A 13546-nucleotide genomic window follows, 5' to 3' on the forward strand; every position below is an offset into this window, starting at 1 on the left:
TAACTAATTTGCATTTAAAAACAATTAGAGTACATAAAAGTAGAGATTTTAAGCTTCAAAATGAGCTAAAGCAGAAGCATTTTTAATCATTTTTAAAGAAGTTATGACACTTTGAATTTTGCCATTTTTTTATAAGTTTCTAGGTGTACTGATACTTTTGAGCGGTACTGTATATATATATATATATCACAATAAAGAAAATTAAAAAACATAATAAGTCTTATTTACTGCGCATAAGCTGAAGTATATAGAACTCATAAACTAAGTTAAAAATATAGAGAAAATATGGAAAGTAATATAATAAAGATTAAGGAGGAGGCAAGAAGAAAAATTACTTTAAAAATTATTTTTTTTTTAAATGGGGAACCGTTGGCTTAGATGTTTATGTCCAAGCAGCAAAATGGAGACACATTGACATTTATAACCTGCATTAAAAAAAAACTTTATATGTTCCGTTTTTTAGTTGCATGTAGATTGTGCATGACCAATTTATATTTTATTACATACTTATTAATTCATTTATGTCTATCTTTTTGAAAAACCCTTTACATGTCAGATTAATGACATTTCTGTATTTTAAATTTATACAATAATTTTATCTTTTAAAACAAATTTGACAAAACTATAAAATAATTCAACAATCAACACTAGCAGATATTGATTTAGTTATTTAAAAATAACAAAAGTTAGATTTTTTACATGTCTTATTACTCATATTTTATAGTAATTAACATTTTATATATATTTTGAAATTTCCTTCCTCAGCAGCATTCAAAATGTAGAAAATAACTGATTTCTGTTTTTATTTAATTATATCAATTATTAGAATAGAAACTCTTCAGTTTTCAATATTTTTATAAATATTCTATACAGATGCAATCAACATGTACTAACTAGTGGATTAGCATTTTGCTAATCTGCATCCAGATTAAAAATTTATTATTATCCTGCATCCAGATTAAAAATTTTAAAAAAACCTTCAGTTAAAAAACTTCAGCTTTACTCATCTTCAGCTTTAAGAATTTTAAATACTCTTTTTAAACACATAATTTACACGTCAACCACCTATTTTGCATGAAAATCAGCTAATTTCTATTTGTAATAATGTATCCATACTTAGTTAAGAAAATGTTCAGCATTTCAACTATCTAACTTAAACTATCTATTAAACTATTGCATGTTTTTAAATACAATATTCTATTCAAATTACAAATGCAGAGATTTACTGAGAAAAATAGTACATTTAAAATGTATTGTACATAAATAATAATGAAGTTTAAAATTAAAGAATAATAAAAATTTCTTACCAGTCCTCTAAATCTCATATTACTTCCAGGAGATAACGATCCTGATCTCTGTTCAGAATTCTCGACAGTTTGTGTATCACAGTCTGACTTCCTGGTAATCTCTCTCAACTCAGGAACAGTTTGGACAGTTATAGTAATAGGTTCATCTGAGGATTTTATCAGTTCTGATATCTCCTCATTACTTTTATTTTCCACAGATATTTCGTTAACTTTCAGAAGTCGCTCTCCAGACCACAGAACACTTTTGCTGGTTTTCTTGGCATTACTTGGATGAGGAAATATATCTGCATTCTTACAAATAGAATGAGTTCTTACTGGTGCTGGCAGACATGTTACCGGAGGCAATCTAAGATTGGAGGCATACGACTTCCATCTCATTCCGTAACCTCCCTGTTCACCAGGTGGCACTTGTGACGGTGGTGCAGACGGAACACTTGGTTTGGCAGGAATAGAGGCCGCAAAGATATCACTACTCGGGTTGTTCATTTGATCCATAAAGGCAAGCATCTCATTAGTTAAGTTAACTGGACCAAGATGAAGGGATGCCATAGAATATGTACTCCCCTGTGGTGATGGGGTTGTCTCAACATTATTAGTCGATTGGTTTGGTTTTACGAGCAAAGTAGGCTTCTTTGGTATTGGAGGTGGCTTTCTTGATGGACTCCCAGATTTATTAGGATCAAGAATCATGCTGCTAGCTGATGGACTTGTATCATGAGGAGAGTTTAGGCTATAATCGCTACTATTACTTTGCTTGTCAAATGAGTCATCTTTTGAATGTCCTTTACTGCTTGTAAAGCTTCTTCGCACTTCATCTAAACGCTTAAGTTCATCAGCAGTCAAGCTTTCTTTTTCAATAGTTGATTTACGATCCTTACGATCCTTCTTGTCTTTCTTCTTTTTGTCCTCCTTTTCCTTGTCTTTATCTTTTTTCCAGCGAAACATCCTGTCAAACAGAAAGGAAAAGAATAATAAGGAAGGGTGTATTTATTTTTGAATTGAATTCTTACAACAATTTAAATTTTTTTTTCAGTGTAAATGTTAATAAATTATGAAAACAAGGAAAAGTTCAATTAAAACAATAAAATTTCAGTCATTTTAAAATGTGGTAAACTTAAAATTTTCAAAAATAGTTTACATCAGTCCCTCATAAAAATTTTGTACAGTAGGGAACCGATTATCCGGAACGATCGGGATCATCGCTATTCCGGACAACTGATTTTTCCGGTTTTCTGAATCGCTACAAAAACCCGTTTTTTTATTGTTAAACCCAACAAAAAAAATTTTGTTTTTTTTTGGAAATAATCTTAAAAAGAAGAGAAAACGATGAAGGAATACACTAATGATTATTTCCAAAATGATGGTTAGGTAAACATCATTCAAAAAAGAAATAAAAATCCTAAAATCTTATGAGGAAAAAAACATTTTTCTAAAAAATTGCGGGAAAATTTATCGAATTTCGTTCCGGTTTTTTGGTTTTCCGGTTTTCTGATTTCCGGATAACGGGTTCTGTACTGTATTTCTAAAATAGGCTTCTTACAGCACAGCCAGACCACTAAACTAATAGTTTTAGTCTACAAATGACAAAAGCAAAATGTAAAAAGTTCTCAAAAAACTGTTTTGCTCCTTTTTGGACATAAAAGTTTTTATAAATTTCCTAAAAAATTAAAAATTGGGCCATTATGGGCATAATACAAAGTTTTTAATTTTTTTTGACACATGAAAGCTACAAAAAATTGTAGTATGTATAACTAACTTTACACTGTAATGGAGCAAATTTTGCTGCAAGCAAAGTATCACTGAGTTGATGATATTTCAACTGTTTGGCGATACATTTCCATTTAAAAAAAGTGGGTATAATGGATGAAATAATTTAAATTAAGAAAACTAGTAAATAATTTAAAATAGTGAAATTAAAAAAATTATCAAAGGAAAATTTCCAGCTTTTCTTTAAAATTCCCTGATTTTTCCAGGTTTTTATCCAAATTTCCCTGATTTTTCCAGGTTTTTATCCAAATTTCCCTGATATTTCCAGGTTTTTTCCAGTATAAAAAAAATTCCCTGATAATTCCAGGTTTTCAAGGTTTCCCAGGTGGGTGGCCACCCTGCTATAATATATTATTAGTCTGTACACACGGTAAAACATTCACCCAACTGCTTATGTGTCTCCATTAAAATTTTATTTTTAAAAAAAAGTTCAGTTAATTTAAAATAAAAAATCCTAATACAGAAAAAATGAATTATCAGAAGTATGAGGAAATATGTTTTTTTGTGACAAAAAAAAAACAAAAAAAATTAAAAACAGCATACCATTTTTTTATATTGATCACTAGACAGAGGGACTACTAATGATTATTTTATGGTGGTCCAAGTCAAATTTAGTGGTCTTGGAACAATGAGTCATTAATTTCGAGCCCTGATTTTTATAGGCAGTATATACATATATACGTAATGTTAAAACAACTATATATTACAGTACAGAACCCGTTATCCGGAAATCAGAAAACCGGAAAACCAAAAACCCGGAACAAAATTTGATAAATTTTCCCGCAATTTTTAAAAACAAATTTTTTTTTCCTCATAAGATTTTAGAATTTTTCTTTCTTTTTTGAAAGATGTTTACCTTACCATCATTTCAGAAATAATCATTAGTGTATTACCTCATCATTTTATCTTATTTTTAAGATTATTTACAAATATATATATTTTTTTAGTTGGGTTTAACACTAAAAAAACGGCTTTTTGTAGCGATTCAGAAATCCGGAATGGTGATAGTTCCGATCATTCCGGATAATCGGTTCTCTACTGTATTTCTAATTCATAAATACAACTTATATCTAATACACAATTAGTTAAAACCACCTTTCCCTGAATAAAAAAGAGATAATATTGATCTAATTATCTCAAAAAATGTAATGATGTATCTTTAGTAGCGTGGGAAATTGATTGAATTCCACATTTCTAAGATCTATCAATATGCAAATATCTTATCCAGAAAGATATAAGAACCCCTTTTCCAAAGTCAAATCACCACTATTGTATCTAGTTGCCAGAGGTATAATGTTCTCATTTATGGGCCTCCGGCCCTTCCTTAAATAAAATTCTATTTTTCACCATGTTCCTGTATATATTTTAAAAAATGCCAGCTATACAAAAAATTACACTGTTAGTACTTTCAAAGCTTTCATATATGTATAATTTCTCTGCGACTAAATGTTATTCCATTGATGGTCAATCTTTTTGTAAAGAATGCTCTACACGAATAAAAAAATTATGCAAGTATGCATTTGACTTCCAATTTATTGAAAAATATAAAAATGTGAATGTAAATATTATGACAAACTAATTATGGTACATTAAGCAAATAACTATTTTTTTTTTAAATTTATGTCTGAGTAGATGAAAGTTTAAAAAAAAATAACAATAATAAATAAAACTAAAGTAAAAACTAGTTTTTTTATTGTAAAAAACAATTTTTTAATAATTAGCTCATTAGGTTAAATAAAAAATAAAATTAATTTATTTATTTCTAAATAATTGAAATATAGTTGTCAGGGTTGCCACTCAAATCTGGAAAAAAAATTCCCTGTGTTTTCCCTGTACTATTATACACAATATATTAAAAGAAAACAACAATTACTGTGCTGTTTTGTGAGCTATATAGGGCTAACTATATTTATTAGTTTTAATTGGTGGGAAAACAGCTGAACATATTTAAATAATGTTATAGTAAGTGAAATAGTTTAGTATAGCTGAAATATCATGGCTAAATATCCCATAGATTACGCTTTGAGTGGGTACCATTTTTTAAAAGACAAAAATAAGAAACAAAATTCCCTGTATTTTCCCAGTTTGCAAGNTCCATGTTCCTGTATTTATCAAAAACCGCCAGCCATACAAAAAATAACACTGTTAATGCTTTCAAAGCTTAATATATGTATAATTTTCTATGACTAAATGTTATACCATTGATGGCCAACCTTTTTGTAAAGAATGCTCTATCTCAGGGGTTTCCAACTTACATACAACTTACATTCACCAGTCAAATGGCGGGCCACAACTTCATCAAAAATTTAGGGACTCTTTTATGAAGGAACATTAAATATTGCTGTACATTAACAATTAACATTTTTTTTCTCGACTTATTAGGAATTATAGCAAAAAAAATTTCTCGAGCATCTGAAATTAATTTTTTTTTCCTTTTCCGCCCACGTAATATTCAATTCAAGGAATGTAAATAAAACATGATATTCATTCCCTCTTATATGCATTTTAAAATTTACAAATATAAATAATTTCGTCCAAAATGAGTGGTTACAAAAAGATAAATGAGAGAATTTCTGAAACGCACATACTAAATTATATTCACAAAATACAAAAAAACTAAATAAAAAAGTGCTACACACACGATTACTTTTGTGTTTGAATAAATATTTTCTTGGATGCAAAATCTGAGAAATAAATTTTTTGCACCGTTGGTATGTTAAATTTCATATAGAAACGAAGAAATTATGTTTTTTTAAAGTGAAAAAAAAGTATTTTAAGCCCATATAGATTTTTTACAAAAATTGTACAGAAGAAAAAAAAAAAAAAACGAAAACTAATATATTTCAGTTTGCAGGCCCCAAAAAAAGGCTTCAAGGGCTGGATGCGGCCTGCGGGTCGATAGTTGGTAATCACTGATATCTGAATAAAAAAAAATGCAAGTATGCATTTGACTTCCAATTTATTGAAAAACATCAAAATGTGAATGTAAATATTATGAGAAGCTAATTACGGTATTTTTACCCAAATAATAATTTTCTTTTTTAAAAATTTATGTCTGAGTAGACCAAAGTTAAAAAAAATAAAATTATAATAAATAGAACTAAAGTAAAAACATTTTTATTGTAAAAACCAACTTTTTTTATTGTAAAAACCAATTTTTTTAATAATTAGCTCAATAGGTTAAATAAAAAATAAAATTTTTTTATTTCTAAATAATTTAAATATAGTTGTACTAGCAGCAAGCATTGTAACACACAAGTTATGTTTCTACGCATTTCAGGTAACTCCTGATTGATACAAAGACTACTTCCAAATAGTCAGTCTTCACATGTAACTGCTAAAACTCTCCCAAGTCACATTTTTCAATAGGTGCTTCTTGGTTGGCCACCTAGATGACAGACTATTGAATGAAATTAAATTTAAAGACAGACATAGACATAACTCACTTTCAAGTACTGAATTAAACCTAAGGAATGAAAACAAATTTTCTCCAAGATTTCACTTCATTTTCTTCAGTAAATCTAAAATAAAATAAAAAAAGTTATTTATACAATAATTGTTTGGGACACCAAGAATTAAATTCAAACAAAATTCTAAAAAAAATTATGCCATTGATTTCGGCATAAAATTTTGACAGAATTGTCGTTTGCAAAAATTAAATCTAGGTAAACTAGGTTTCAAAAAAAAGTACTACTATTCTATTTGAGGGACAATAGGAAAAGTTGCAGAACGCAATAGTGATCCTCAAATGATAGATATGACTGGGTTTGTGGTGAACGGTTAAACGTTATCTAATATACTAGCATAAGTACAGTGCTAAAAAACTTTTTAAGTTGTCTCAAAATAGAATAGTAACAAAAAACTTCATTAAGTTTTCAATAAATTTTAACCCTGATAAATTAATATGAACAAAAAATATTAGATTTCTCGTAAAAAGAAAAAATTTAATATTTAAATTGTCCTTTTGAAAAAAAATTTTTTGAAACTATAATATTTGAGAACTTAAAATGTTCCTTTGGTATATGTAGACTGGTATATGTTGAGATATATTACACATATATAGAATATATATAGTGTAGTGTAGATATAGAATGTATGTAAGGAATATGTAGAAAAATACATAGATAGTAAAAAATCTAAATAATACAAACCTTGTAACCCAAGGTTTTGAGTTTTATAACAGTAATATTAATATGACAGCAATATTAGTCTGGAACATTTCAATCATAAAATGCTTTAAAACAATTTTTAGTTACAAATACTTGACATTTTTTAAAAGAGAAAAAAAAACATAGAATTGAGTTAGATAGATCTTCTACCGTAATATATACATGGGAAACTTAGTTTCATGGTCCAAAACTTAAGAATATTTTATCGAAATATTTTTCTTTTTGTTACATCTCATTTTTTGAAAAGAAAAGTTGATGTTTGTATTTTCTTAACACAGAATGTTTTGATTAAGAAACATAACAAGAATGTAATTAAATTAAAACTCTAAAGATGTATATTGGCACAAGATAAATTACTTTCAAGAGATAAACATTTACTCAAGTACAGAAATGTTGTGAACAAGTTACTTAATCATTGTTAAACTTTAATATCAGTGACACCTGTGGCAGAATCGCAGCGACACGGTGACATTGATGCAGAACGTTACAGAGTTCATGCAGAAAGATTTTTCTTTCGGGAAGAAAAAATTTTAGTTTTCATTTTTGCAGAAATTTACACGTAAAATTTGAATCGCTCATCTAAATAAACACTTGTTCTGGCGTTCAATTTACGCTGATAGTATCATAAATCAATAGAGTGGTTCGATTATATTTTCGGCAGTTATTGATTTTCACATGGTTTTTAATTATCCTGATATATTTCAGATAATGTGGAAATTCGAATCGTGCATTCGAGTATTTAATTTTTAAGGCAAGGCTTCTATAATTTTTTTGGCAATTATTGCTTTTGATTTCCATATAGTTTATAAAATCTGATATTATTTATTACAACAATCAGACATTGAATATGAATTTGAGTAACCCCTTTTGAAAAATCCAATTCGAGTGTCTTCGTCGTCAATTTGTTTTTCGGTAATTACAGCTAGGGTTTCATGATTTTTAATTTTTTTTCTTTAATGTGATGATTTTCAAAATGCAATATTGGAAAGAATTAGTGCGGTTGTCTCCCCAACAAAAAGTTATAATATCGCCCATAATATTAGAATAAAAAAATATTACATATTAAATGAAAATAATTCTATGTTGTTGTTTTTTTTTGTAAACACAGTGCTTTTTGTTAATTTAAATCAGTAACATATATCTTTGTTATTATTGAAACCATCTTGCAGATGGATATGAGTGCTAGAGAGTTTCGTCGCAGAAAGCCTGNATTCCCCTCTATAGATGGTCTTAAAAATAGTTATATGATCGTTTCTACCCACATTTGTTTCATTTTCATTTGTCCGTTTCGGAGTAGAAGATATTGGCTTTACAAGGTATTTGTCCATCTTACATTAACGAGCAAAAACTTTTAACGTCTTACATGAAGAAACCTTACCTACAGTAAACATGTGGGTGCAGAGAAATGCGTTCTGAAAGAGGTTCCGTGATTCGGAAGGACGGTGTTCTGTTGTTCTTAAAGGTTCTGAACAATACTGGTAAATAGGGAAGAGGGATAATGGGGCAGATGTTGAAAATAATAAAAGATCCAGGAAGAAAAGTGAAACGGATTTTATTCTAAATGGCGCAAAAGAGAAATTTTTTTCAAAATGCGAGAAAATCGCGAACTTTGAAATTTTTTTATAGAATGCGCGAATTTCTCGCGGTAATCATTTTTTAATGCGAGAATATAAAAAAATATGCGAGATTCTCGCGTTCTCGCGCTGCAGTGAAAACACTGGTAACCCCTTTTGAAGAATTCAATTCGAGTGTCTTCGTCGTCAATTTGTTTTTCGGTAATTACAGCTAGGGTTTAATGATTTTTAATTATTTTTTTTAATGTGATGATTTTCAAAATGCGATATTGGAAAGAATTAGTGAGGTTTTCTCCCCAACAAAAAGCGATAATATCGCCCATAATATTAGAATAAAAAAAATATTACATATTAAATGAAAATAATTCTATGTTTTTTTGTATTTTTTTTTTGTAAACACAGCGATTTTTGTTAATTTAAATCAGTAACATATATCTTTGTTATTATTGAAACTATCTTGCAGATGGATATGAATGCTAGAGAGTTTTGTCGCAGAAAGCCTGAAAAAATTCCGCCAAAGGGTCAGTGACCCAGAATGAGGAGCCCTTTCTCACAGAGGTAGGCATCCCTCTCAAGGCTAATAAGGACATTCTCCTAAATTATACAAAAATCTTCCCTATTTTACCAAATACGAAAAATACATAAAGTTTACAATTTTTTTTTAGTTACATATAAATACGAGGCAAATCTCATAATTAAGTATCTGTTAGTAATAACTTGCAAAACATTATTTTGAGAACACAAAATTAAAATGATGAAGAAAAAAAAAAGCACTGGTAAAAAGTCCTGGAAAAATTGAAAAAACAAAGATTCGCAACAAAAAACTGACAAAGTATATTGTTGTAATATGTTGTTTGCTTTAAAAATTACATAAATTTAACAGCTCATTAGATTTAAGACGTTCAACAAGAATTTAATATCATTAAATCTCTTTTTAATTGATTTAGCTTTTTTTTTTTAAATTCATATTCAAAGATTAGTATAGAGTTTACAAGAAGGAACCTTAAAATTTTTTCATTTTGTTATTGTATATCCAAGACATAGAATGCATCAATTCACAATAGTCTTGAAGGAGAAGTTAAATATATCGACAAAAATAATGAAGTGTTTTGTTTTAATATGTATAAAAGAAACTTGTTAAAAAAGTATTATTTGTACAATATGATTATTACATCACAATACAATGTTTATTATAAGAATTTAAAAAAAAAAAAAAAAACAATCAAAGCTCATAACAGTCCTAAACAGGCACCAAGCCTAATCTTCTTAGAACAATAAGCAATGATCTATACCATTAAAAGTTAGTTTAAATTAATATTGCTTGAAATGTTGTAAAAGTAAGAGCAACAAATATTACTGATAGGAATAGTAATAATAATGAAGAATTTAATCAAGAAGAGCACGAAAACCCTTTTAATTTATACTATGAAAAAAACTGTAAAATGTACACTCTTACAAAAAGCAAAAAAAATAATTTTTTTTTTTTTAAAAAAAACAGGTTGGTACACAAATAGGCATGAGTAATGAGGACATTTTCATCATTTGTTGCAATAGTTCCTTATCATTTATCCTCCTGTGTTTGGCCCAGTGTTTTCTATCTCTTTATTCATCAAAGATTTTAAAAAAAATATTAAATAAAATCGAATTTAATTTAACAATTATTTATTGGGAGTTAAAATTTCAATCATAAATTAATGACTACTAATGTAAAATAAGTAATATTCTGTAATAGTTTATTTTTACACTAATACTTTGCTATCATATATGGATAAAAAAAAAAAAAATAAGCTACTGCATTTACAAAAGATTATTTTTGCAATTATTCAAAAATACCTAGTAGTTATTTGTCATAAAATTTAATCTCAATGGAAAAAATTATTCCCATCCAAAAAAAATGGCTATGGCAATTCGCCCCATGCTTACATCTGCAAAATCCAATGGACAACAGACCACAAATACTGGAGAAGATTTTTCAGGAAATTAGTCCCATCTCAAAATGTTTCATATTCGTAATTTAAAATAACATTATGATAATAATTAATGATAAAATAATATTAACTTACATTCACAGGGGTCTGTTTAGAAGAAATTTGGGNAGAAAAAATTTCATCTGTTGCGCTTACATGGGCCCCTGATGGTAAAAGAACTAATTGAAGACCCAGACTTACCATCCAGCGCATGTTTTTGGGCGAATTAAAAGAATGTGGAATATCTGGCTGGGAGGAAGCAAGATCTATTGCTAAAGACAGGAGGCGTTGGAGGGATATGCTAGAGGCCTTAAGTGCCCAAGGCACGTAGAGGATAAGTAAGTAATCAGGAAGAACACGAAAACCCTTTAAATTTATACTATGAAAAAAACTGTAAAATGTACACTCATAAAAAAAGCTAAAAAAAAAAATTTTTATAAAAAAAAACAGGTTGGTACACAAATAGGCATGAGTAATGAGGACATTTTCGTCTTTTGTCGCAATAGTTCTTTATCATTTATCCTCCTGTATTTGGCCCAGTGTTTTCTATCTTTTTATTCATCAAAGATTAAAAAAAATATATTAAATAAAATCGAATTTTAATTTAACAATTATTTATTGGGAGTTAAAATTTCAATCATAAATCAATGGCTACTAATGTAAAATAAGCAATATTCTGCAATAGTTTATTTTTAAATTAATACTTTGCTATCCTATATGGATAAAAAAATAAACTACTGCATTTACAAAAGATTATTTTAACAATTATTCAAAAATACCCAGTTATATGTCATAAAATTTAATCTCAATGGAAAAAAATATTCCCATCCAAAAAAAATGGCTATGGCAATTTGCCCCGTGCCTACATCTGCAAAATCCAAAGGACAGCAGACCACAAATACAGGAGAAAATTTTTCAGGAAATCAATCCCATCTCAAAATGTTTCATATTTGTAATTTAAAATAACGTTACAATAATAATTAACGACATCTTGATAAAATAATATTAACTTACATTCACTATTTCATCTCAATTAATATATGAAAATTCTATTCTTAATTGCAGCATAATGAATGAATAACTTTGTTCTCTTAAAAATAAATTGCAACTGATGAATAAGCAATAATAATTTGTTAATATTATTCAAAAGGTTACTGAATAATCCTATTATTAGTTTCAACATTATAAATGTATAACTTTCTGCTCCTGTAAAAAATTTCGAAGTAATTATTTTGTCACATAGTTTAATAAAGGGAGATTTTCGTATCGTGATCTGTGGCAGAATAATCCCCAAGTCTTGGAAACTTCCGGGCTGTGGCCCGCGAGAAACTAAAAAAAAAAAACGACACAGAAAAGGATCAACTCAAAAGGTATAACTCGTAGCCGCCCCCCGGCAAACATTTATAGCTTTTTTTCTTCAAATTTTTAAGTTTAAAGTCTATTTGGCTCCTTGGCGATTGTAGTTGGCGCAACAGATCACGATACACAAATATACCCTTTAATAAATAGTTATGAGGTAATTAAAACCATTAATAGCCCCCTCCACCTCAGATTCAATGCCCTTACAACTTGCATGTCCTCTAGAAAAATGTTTTCAAGAAATGTCAACCTAAAAAAAATTTTTAATCAAAATTCTGATATAAATTTTGAAGCTCTGAATCATGAAGTCGAACATACTCGATAGAGTAAACAGTAATATAATTAATTTGTGTTTAGTATGTAATAACTATTAGTTGCAAAAATTTCAAAATTTATAAAACTTGTACATTATGGTTGAATTAATTGCTCATAAAATAATTTTTATTATCATAAAATATCATTTTTTTATATCTAGAGTAAAATTGTTACCAACGCAACTTCATTCAAATCAAAAAAGTTAACATTTTAATGTAAACAACGATTTTTTCGAAAACAAACACGAGATACTTATGACAATTCTTGATCTTGAACTAAATTGTACTGACGATAAAAAAAAAGTTTACAAAAATATGAAAACCTCTTGAAAGTAAAAGAGGATTATAAATTAAATGGAAAATGGGGAATTTCATATTAAATGGAACCTCTAGAATTGAAAGTTTTCAATGTTTCAAACTACCCAACAGGTTACATTACGCATCGATTATGCTCAATTTAAAATCTAATGCCTGATGACATCGTGACGAATACACTGAGAATGAAGAAGAATATCGAAAAATATCCTCGATTAGTTGGCAAAAACAAATAACATTTAAATTCTTATCTAGTTTCTGTGATACCTTCCTTCTTCAACTATTAATCTAAGCACAGATCTAAAAATTATTCAGATGAAGAATGCATTTTAATTTTACTAATTTTCTTCCAATTTAAAAACCATTAAAAATGCTAAAAGATCAAGTTAAATCGAAATATTTAGTTTATTAGCTGTCAAAATATCAAATACCGAATGGATGAAAGATCGCGTTTTCGAACTCGCCGCAATGGGAAATGGTTGCGAAGTGTCAAAAACACACAAAGCAAAAAACGGAAATATAAACCATTCCCATAAACATTAAAACTTTCGAAAATCAAACAGAAAACATAGTTACCTAGTAATACTTGTAATAAAACTCACAAATTATTACCGGAAGATGATAGTAAAAACGTCACATCCGTCACACCTGTTAAAACGAAACAAAAAACAAATAGTTTTCTTGATTTCACTTTACGTCAATTTAATCGATTTGATAATTAAGGAAAAAATTCCGATATCTGAAAATTTACTAAAAACTTCCTTAAAATAATTA

The 13546-nt window shown here is 28.3% G+C and overlaps 1 protein-coding gene across 5 annotated transcripts in view; it reads right to left on the minus strand.

Moving 5' to 3' along the window:
* Positions 1–13466, minus strand: part of LOC107449233 (unconventional myosin-XVIIIa) — a 141081-nt gene extending 127615 nt beyond the window's left edge. For 2 of the 5 annotated variants that reach the window (XM_071182899.1, XM_071182895.1), the window contains exons 1-3: positions 13349–13466; positions 6521–6595; positions 1308–2253 (exon numbers count right to left, since the gene is read on the minus strand). In XM_071182899.1, the coding sequence (XP_071039000.1) occupies positions 1308–2252 (945 nt within the window). In that variant the 5' untranslated portion in view covers position 2253; positions 6521–6595; positions 13349–13466. The other 3 variants (XM_071182897.1, XM_071182898.1, XM_071182896.1) reach the window with 3 other exon arrangements.
* Between the last annotated feature and the right edge of the window lie 80 nt (positions 13467–13546).

This window comes from Parasteatoda tepidariorum, chromosome 7, assembly GCF_043381705.1.
Source record: "Parasteatoda tepidariorum isolate YZ-2023 chromosome 7, CAS_Ptep_4.0, whole genome shotgun sequence".
NCBI lineage: Eukaryota > Metazoa > Arthropoda > Arachnida > Araneae > Theridiidae > Parasteatoda > Parasteatoda tepidariorum.